General features: G+C 32.8%; 1 protein-coding gene across 1 annotated transcript; it reads left to right on the forward strand.

Moving 5' to 3' along the window:
* The first annotated feature begins 202 nt into the window (after positions 1-202).
* Positions 203-8,058, forward strand: LOC114321040 (small ribosomal subunit protein uS15). Its single transcript, XM_028268166.2, has 5 exons — positions 203-434; positions 524-596; positions 2,075-2,213; positions 2,311-2,497; positions 7,751-8,058. Exons 1-5 carry the CDS (start codon positions 412-414, stop codon positions 7,782-7,784), a joined length of 456 nt encoding a protein of 151 aa, XP_028123967.1. The 5' UTR covers positions 203-411; the 3' UTR covers positions 7,785-8,058.
* Positions 8,059-9,836: the final 1,778 nt, after the last annotated feature.

Genomic DNA, 9,836 nt, shown 5'->3' on the forward strand with positions numbered 1-9,836 from the left:
AGAGCAAAAATCATCTCTCCATATATGGTACAACATTGTTCGTTTATGAATTAACCATTTTGGTTAATTTTTAATTTTTTACAAGAAAAACATGCCAAAAAGTAAATAAAGTGATATGACAATTTATAGTAAATTTAGTTTTCAGTTATTTTCTCTCATTCCCAAACAATAACAATTAATTCCATTTTTTCCTTAGAAAGGTGAAGGTTATAGTTGTAATTGAACTCGTCCAAAGGGCCAAAACCAAAAACAAACCCAACCCAAGTACTTGGATGCAATTTAACTAAAATCAATATAAAACCCTAGAGCCTCCTCCGTCCCCATTTTGATTCTAGGGTTTGTGTGTTTTGGTGTTTGGTAAGGTGTTCAGCAAACCAGAGCGGCGGCGACACTCTCCACACCACCGTCAACATGGGTCGCATGCACAGTCGAGGGTCAGTTCTCTCTCTCTCTCTTTGTGGTTGGTCAAAAGGATCCAATTTTTGTGATTTTTATAGTTTTTATGTTATTTGAAATGTTGCAGTAAGGGTATATCAGCTTCAGCTTTGCCATACAAGAGGACTCCACCAAGTTGGCTTAAGATCTCTTCTCAGGATGTATGGAACCTTGAATCCTCTTATTTCAGTACATTTTATTTTAATTATATGATTGACTTTGTATTTATGATCTTAAGCTGATGAAAACTCTAGGATGTCTTTCTGGTTTGAAACCCAGAAGGAAAAAGTTAAAAAAAATTATACCTTTGGGGGTTTACGGTCTTTGGATCAATATGGAAACTGCTTGTGTTTTCTTTATGGTTTTTTTTATGAAATCTTAATAATTTTATGGCAGTCTTTTTTTTTTTTTTGGGTAGTGGTTTTTATTTTATTTTATTGCTTTTTTTTAGGGTAATGATATCCTTCTTCAAATGCATTATACCCTTACATATCTATATGTGTTCATATCATCCAAGCTGAACTTCATAAATGTCTTTCTTTAAATCTGTTTTCTGTTTGTTTTTTGCTCAGTTTTTTGTGTCAATTAAACAGAACCTTAATGATTTTCTTATGGGAGTAGAAACCCAGTTTATTTACTCGGTTTTATGTAGTTTTTTTTCCTTTTATCTCTTAAGAATTAGTGTTTGGTTCTATGATATGTAAGACTATTTTCCTATTTAACAATTTGCATTTGTACACCTGTCTCAAAACGACACCTGTATCCTACTCTTGTTAGAGTTGGAATTCATTTTTTTTCCATCATTATGATAATGAGCATGAGAACTCATGTATTATATCAATCTTCTATCAATCTTCCTGGGCATTTCATCTTACAGCGCAAATGACTAATGACTATAGATGGCACTTCTTCATTTTTCCAGTCTGAACATCCAAATATGGACTACGAAAGTTTTTTCTCTATTTTTTCCCCTGTTCATTTCTGGACATTTTTTTGTGTTTTTCATTCTTTCTGTTCAAAAACTCCCTAAAATATTAAATGTTCGTACTGCATCGAGGAATTTGTAAATGATTTATTTCCTTCCTTTTTTCGTCCCCAAGGAATAGAAGTAGAATTTTGCTTTTGATGTAGTTGAACTTATTCCCAATGAGTTGCACTCTTGGTTTGTTTACAAGTTAACTCTTTTATTTTCTCCCTCACCAAATAAAACCCCAAGTTAAATGGATATTTTCCTTCTGTTCACTAAACGAAGCCCCTAATGTGTTTAGTCAGTTTTATATTGATTAAAGCCTTGATTGGCAAGTGATGATTTTTGCCAAAAAGTCAAAAAGTCACTAAAAAATAAAAAACCAACAACTTATACCAAAGATTCCCTTTTCTCTATACTTTTTGTACATCTTTTCGTAAAAAGTTAAAAAGTTATCCCAAACATACTAGTTTTTTTACATCATATTTTAGTCAAAAAACCAAAAAGTTATTAAAAAGGCCTGTTCCCAAACGAGGCCTAATAAAGGCCGTACCCATTTCACAAGGCCCTTGCTTACATTATGGTTTTCACATTTTATACTTTCAAACCTTAAGTTTGGTTTCTATTTTTCAAGTTTTTATTGAACATTCTTTTTATCGATTTATCTTCCAGGTTGAGGAGAATATCTGCAAATTTGCCAAGAAGGGTATGACTCCTTCTCAAATTGGTGTTATTCTCCGTGATTCTCATGGGATTGCCCAGGTGAAGAGTGTCACTGGAAGCAAGATTTTGCGTATTCTCAAGGCCCATGGTACATCTATTTCATCATTCTATTGACGTTTTGAGTTTTCTATTCTGATATGAAGATAGATAGTGAATTGATTCCTTGTTTTTTAATAATTGAAAAGGGCTTGCTCCTGAAATACCTGAGGACCTCTACCACCTCATCAAGAAAGCTGTTGCGATCCGGAAGCATCTGGAGAGGAACAGGAAGGATAAGGATTCCAAGTTTAGGTTGATCTTGGTTGAGAGCAGGATCCACAGACTTGCACGCTACTACAAGAAGACAAAGAAGCTTCCTCCTGTCTGGAAATAGTAAGTTTCACATATCTGTTTAACTTTGATTTTTAACAATATTGGTTAGCGTTCATTTCTGTGGTGTATTGTACAATGTGACTCTTAGGGTGTGTTTGTTTGGACGGACTGGATAAGGGGGATTGTAACTCATCGGACTGTTAGTCCTGGGATACATTGTCCCGGAGACTATTTGGTTGGATTGGATTTGTATCCTATGTTTGTTTAGTCATGGGATTAGATGTCTGGATTGAACTATTTTTAGTGAATCCAATGTTTGGTTAGACGGACTAGATAAGGATAAATGTTTAAAAGATTATTTTACCCTTTTAATCTATAATTTATAATTTCGCAACACTAAAAAAATTTAATTTATAAGGCCATAATTTTTAATTTATTATTTTCAATTAAATTAAATTTATAGTTTATATTTTTTATTTAATATATAATTTTAAATTAACGACAATAAAAAAATAATTTTATTTAATATATAAATTAAATTTTCAGCAACACTAAAAAAATTTAATTTATAAGGCCATAATTTATAATTTATTATTTTTAAATAAATGTAATTTATAATTTATATTTTTTATTTAATATATAATTTTAAATTAACAACACTAAAAAAATAATTTTATTTAATATGAAAATTTAATTTTTTAACAACACTAAAAAAATTTAATTTATAAGGCCATAATTTATAATTTATTATTTTTAATTAAATTAAATTTATAATTTATAATTTATAATTTAAGTTTTTTATTTAATATATAATTTTAAATTAATAACACTAAAAAAAAAGGGTTTTTTTTTTTTAAGGTCCCTGGTATTATGATTTTATAGCATAAAGGACACCAAATATTTTCATAATGTCTAAGGTCCCTCAACAATATTTTCATAATATCTAAGGTCCCTCAACCTTGATCCAGAGAAATTTCAGTCCAGAGAAATTTGGTCCAGAGAAATTTCAGTGCAGAAAAAATTGGTCAGAGAAATTCTGGCTCAGAGAAATTTCTCTGGACCAAATTTCTCTGGATGAGTTTCTTTACTTTTCTTCTCACTCACATCCAAATCATTGTGATTCATTAGGTAAGCAACATTGTTCAACTGAATTCAACTGGAAAAATTTCACATTGTAATATGTAAGCAACATTAGAATGGGATAACAATGGCAACTTACCAGAACCAGAGAAACTCTTGAAAAATCTGAGTATTTCTCTAGTTTGTTATTGAAATATCAATTGAGAATTTCTTTGGTTTATTAAAAATAACAATTGAGAATTTCTCTGGTTTGTAATATTTTTTGAAAAACTTCTGCAGGTCCAGAGAAAATCTATCCAAAGAAATTTCAACCCAGAGAAATTTCCATCCAGAGAAATTTCAAACCAGAGAAATTTGAAATTTCTCTGATTTGTTCAATTTTTTTGATTTTCTATGTTTTGCAAATGTCTCATCCAATTCCCAAAAATGGTGCAAATCAGAGTATTTTCTGGTGATTTAAACACTGGAATATCTTGTCAATAATTGCCTTAAATCATATGTGGTTTTCGTTTTGGAGGAATAAAATGAGCAACTTTGTAAAGAAATTTTAATCAACGGAAAAAAAAAGAAAAAAGAATTCAAATGAATTAGAGCACTGAGAGAAGAAATCTATGGGTTATAAAATGAATTCAATTCTCAACATGACATCATTACACCTTTATACATACTAAAGATTCAAAAAACATGATTTCCAAACCAGAGAAAATTCACAGAGAAAATGCCAAATTTCTCTAGACAACACTTGAGGACTAGTTCAATCCAAACCAGAGAATTTCTCTGGATCAACCCAGAGAAAATTCAGTCCAATTCACTAATATCTTGATTAGCAGCTACCACAGTAAAGATAAAACAAAAAAATCCACATGCATCTTAAAACTTAATCTAGCACTACAGTAAAGAATTACATGACAAATCTTAGTTCTCCAAAATAATTTTTTGTTTGCTTCCTTCATATATCCACTAGGATGCTTTTCAAGGAAGTAGGCTGATGATGCCTTCCTATTGATCTCATAGGATGTAAATACCTCATGTAATTAACATGACCCTCAAAGTGGAGCCCTCTTCTTCTTGATTCATCTAGGAACTATAGAGATGTACACTTATCGCATGATTCACATCACTATTTCCAAGTCCAGATTACTTCAATTGCCAAATAGTGGCCTCCCAACTACCATGTTGACATTGAATGCAACAGCAATTCTGAGGCATTCAGAATATAAATTTTTCATGCAAAAGAATTTAAAGTTATAAATAAATATGTTTCTTGACAAACTTGATTATATTTGTCTATTAAATGCTGCCTGATTAGCACATGCATAAAGGACGAAGATAGAAGAAGAAGAAGAACCTGTAATGGAAGTTAGCAAGTCGTTGCAGTCTACACGCCCATCATCACATACAAAATCCAAGATTTGAGCACCAAGTTCACTAAATACATTATAAAAATGTCAAATAATAAAATTAGAACAACCAAAACCTGGTTAACTTAACATCGAGCCTGAACGAGGGAAACACAGGAATCAAAAGACCTTTTAAAATTAAGTTGATGAATGCCCAATGCGAGAACCACCTGTTCAGAGGGAATTTAGTATACCAATGTCACCAGAAATAATTTCCATGCAGTTCCATTACCACATCAAAATGCTAAACTCACCTGGAGACCTTGTTGGTCTTGGCCATTTGAATGTGAAGCAGAAACAGAGAGCCCATGTAGAGAGAGAAAGTGAGTAGAAAGAGAGAGGGAATGGGGTGAGGGACCTTAGACTACAAAAGAACAGATTGTGGACCTAATCCATTACTAAAAGTTGGATAGGGACCTTAGACCGATTTTCCCCAAAAAAAAATTTATAAATGTTCAAAAGACTATTTTACCCTTTTCTAATTGCTTTCTAAGTAATAGCATGGAGGGTAAAATGGATGTTTCACAAAATAATCTCATGGGATACAAATTCCATGGTTTCTATCCCACACCCCCCATGGAATAGGATAGTCCCATATTTGTGAGACTAATAGTCCGGAACAAAATTTTTCAAACAAACAATATAGTCCAATCCTTAGTTGCAGGAATCGTCCTATCAGGTGACGAATCTTTCTAAGAAACGCGATTCTTAGAAAGAAACGTGTAGGAATCGCGTTTTCATCGAGAGAGAAACGCAATCCTGACCAAGATGGGATCGTTGGTGAAGAACAAAAACCCTAGGAGAGAGAGACAGAGGAGAGAGAGTGTGAAGGAAGAGAGTGAGAAGACAAACCTTCGACTCCAGTATGTAGTGCTCTCGCCTCGCGATCTGCTCGCGATCTACTTCTCTTCGCTCTCGCCTTCGATCGTCATGGCCATCGCCTTCGATCTGCTTCTTCTTCTTCTCTCTCTCTCTCTCTCTCTCTCTCTCTCTCTTGTCGAGTTGTGTTTCTATCTTCCTCCCTATCGTTTCCAATATATAATAAATATAATAAATAATATAATTTGTTATATAAATAATATAATTTGTTATATAATAATATAATAAATCTACTTAAATCAAATATAATAAAAAAAATAATAAGATTTATAAAATAAATCATTATTTTATTATTTTACTGTTTTTAACATATTTTATTATTTTACTGATTTTTATTTATAATATATATCAATTAAAAATTTAAAAATATATATAAATAAATTAAAAATATTATCTATAAAAATAATACCTAAGATAAAAATAATAAATATATTTAAAAATAACTATTTAACTCACCTTTATATAATAAATATATTTTAGAAATAACTACTAAAATATATATATATATATATTACCGCTTCCCGAGGCGCTCCCAACCTAAGAAACTTCTATCAGCTCCCGCTTCCCCGCTCCCGCTCCTGCCCCCGCCCCCGCCCCCGCCCCCGCCCCCGCTTCGTGCAACTTAGGTCCAATCCCACCCCCTTATCCTTCAAAACGAACATGCTCTTAGAAGATCACTTTTTGTCGGGATTTAATATTTATTAGTTTGGAAGTGAGTTTATTTCTCTATTATTAGAATCGTACGACTCGATTCAGTGGGTAATCGATAGGAACAGTCTGTGTAAATTGCAAATAGCTATGAATTGTAGGTGAATCGGTGAATCGATTCGATTCGTTAAAATTGATGTTTGGCTTTCTTTTTTGGATTTTTATTATTGGAAAAGGGTTCACAAAACTTTTTTAAGGTCTTTAAGATTACTATATGCCATCTTTTGACTTTCTCCTTCGCTATTTACTTTCCAATACTCGAACTTTAGTGGAAAAAAATGAACTCTCTCTCTATAATATTCTAGGCTTACATATTCAATTTTATTTAAGTACCTGCATTTACAAAATGAATTTTTTTGAGGCATCAAAAAAGTTTTTTGAAAAAGTTTGAAGATTTTGATTTTTTAACCTTCTAAAAAGTTAAAAACATTGTTGTTGAGTTATTGTTACTTGAAAATTAAAAGTTTGTCTTTGTTTGCTTTCTTTATTAAGAATGATTGATAAGAAATAGTATCTAAAAGCGAAAAACTGAAGTGGTAAATCTGGGAACCCGTGTTAACTTCTTACCCAGACTACATGGTCATAATTTAAAACAATATTTTCATTGATTTAAGTCTAAATATTTCATATTTATTAGATATTTAATATCTAATTTTGTAAATATATTTTTCTATGTAATTTAAAAAGGTGACTGAATCTTTACGATTCACGATTCGGTACCATACCATTTCGATTCACAATTCAAATCTCGATTTGACAACTGTGGTTCGTATGATTAAGTATCCCCAGGACAGAGGAAAAAAATTTGTTCCTTGCAAATTTATATAATAATTTCAAATGTAAAGAGTGAGTAATATAAATTTTTTAGTTTTCCCTGTACTTTGAGCTTATCTGTGGGCTTTAAATTATCTAATCCTTGATAGGATGTATGTAATGTGACTCTAATATGACATCAATGGCGAGTGAGATATAAAATGGATGAGCTAAAAGATACTCTGGTTGGTCAATCAATCAGACGAAAGCGATGGCAAATGTGTATATTGTCACTTTGAACCTGGAATAATCCTACTTTACTCGTCTATTGTTGTGTACGTTTGGGAGCCTTGCTCAATTAATTTAAAAGTAGCTCTTATTGGTGGCACTGAGAAGAGAAACGTTTTTGTTGTCTGCCTCATTCTCTCTCTTTCTTGCAATGTGGTTGTCCTCTTCTTTTTGGCACTAACACTAGATCATTCTTTATTTGCAGCGAATCTACCACCGCCAGCACTCTTGTTGCTTAATGAAAGAATAGTTTGTAATACTTGTGGGTTTTGTAATTCACTATTCAGTTGGATGAGCAAGACCTCAGTTTTTTTCTTCAGTATTTTAGATGTATTCTGCTTCATAACTAGGATGTTTTCCATGAAAACCAGTGTTTGGCTGTTAAGGGAGAACACGAGAGTATTTGATGTTACGAATTATTCCAACTTTTGTTTGTCATTTGTTCTTTGCAGAGAGATTCTTAAATTTGAATGACAATCGTTTGATTAGCTAATACTAATTACAATTAAGCATGACTTCCACCTTTTGTTTTTGATTTATTATTGTGGACTGTAATTTCAGAATGAGAAATCTTGTCCAAGAGTGAAGGTAAATACTAACTAGGACTTTTTAGAGTTATTATTGTTGAGATATCCAGAATGACTACTTTCTGCCATGTTTTGGACAACTTTTGTGTGCATTTTGTAAAAAGCAAACCCTTTTGTTACGACCATAGCAACAATGACAAGTCTGGATCTGGATCCATTGTAGTGTGTAGTGCACTTTGTTGTGTGGCATAACGTTTAGGTGCATAAAAGAAAATACAGACAGAAGACAGAGCACTGGCAGCCCAAAATGATGACCCACCTCCGGCCATTGCCAACTCACCTTTATTGCCCCTCCTTCCTCTTCTTCTTTGTTGCCTCAAACCCCTCCACCCTTGCAAAGACCAGCAATGGTGAGAGTTCGAGAGTGGGAGGCGATGGCGGGGTTGGCGGAGGGGCTGGGAATGGGCTGGGGTGGATTGTTGGAGTGAGGGGATGATGGTGTCAAGATGGTGGGGGTGAGGGAGGGTGGTCGCAGGAGGGGATTGTTGGGGAGGTGTTTTTTTTCGCGCTGGGGGGAGGGATTGTTGGAGAGCAGGCGGTCTATCCTGCGTGGGTCTATAGTCGGGGTGGTTCTCAAGATTGGTTCTCAGTAATTTAATTTTTTTAAAAGCTTTTTTTAAGGACTGTTGCTTCTTTTTACACACTGATGTTCCAAAGGCTTTGGATGACTCTTTTTTGTCTACATATTATTGTTTGTCCATAAAAATAGAACAGAGGTCAGATCTAAGCCATTATTTGATTAATAATACAGGCCCATCCTACTTTTCTGGTAATCAACTGTTAATGCCCCTGAATCCAAACGATAATGTAGATCATGTATTTATGTGAAGGGAGTGAAAAAAGAAAAGAAAAAGTAGTAGAAGAAAGAAACTACTTCCTTTCTTTTGTTACTCCTTTTTGTTAGGATTAAGGAAATAATTACACATGAACAATCTTATTTCCATTTTTATTTTCTGTTCCTTAGGTTCTATTTATATTAAGAATTTGAGAGATTTACGGAAGAAAATGATTCCTTTCCCTTTCTTAATTCCTCTCAAATCTCTAATTCAAACAAAGTTTTAGGTTGTGTTTGAATTATTAGTAAGTACAGGAATTTCGAATGAAAAAACTAAGGTAGCGTTTGGTAGAGTTTTAGAATTTTGATTTGAGAATAGAGTTATATTTTGAGTTTGTGAGTTTTGGAACTATGATTTGAAAAGAGAAAATTTGTTTGGTTATGAGTTTTGGAAAGAGTTGAACTTTTGAAATTAAAAAAGTTGTTTGATTCAAAAACTTATAACTCATAATTAAACACACAATTCAAAATTCTAACCAAACACAACACTTAAATCAAGGTGTGGAATCACGTATCCAAAACTATACTAAACATAGCTTAAAAAAGTGAATAAAATATGAATAACATATAATTACATTTTACGTATATTTTTTTTTTTTCTGTTTAAATTTCTATCCAAATTCACAAACTTAACCCAATATTTAAGAATCCAAAATCAAGAACAGTGATGACAGGGAACCAAGCCCAAAAGCACTGAGAAGACAAAGAACAGCTATGCGTCAACTATGAAAAAAGATGTTTCTCTCTGTGCATTCATGCTTGCACAGTCCGAAAATACTTTCTCATTTTTTCTGCTTTCTCGTGAGGTTACAAGTTCTCTTGTGTTTTGGTGGTGCATCCTTTTCCCATGATGTGCTAAGTAGCTCATG

This window comes from Camellia sinensis, chromosome 2, assembly GCF_055761805.1.
Source record: "Camellia sinensis isolate YWXY chromosome 2, ASM5576180v1, whole genome shotgun sequence".
Taxonomy (NCBI): Eukaryota; Viridiplantae; Streptophyta; class Magnoliopsida; order Ericales; family Theaceae; genus Camellia; species Camellia sinensis.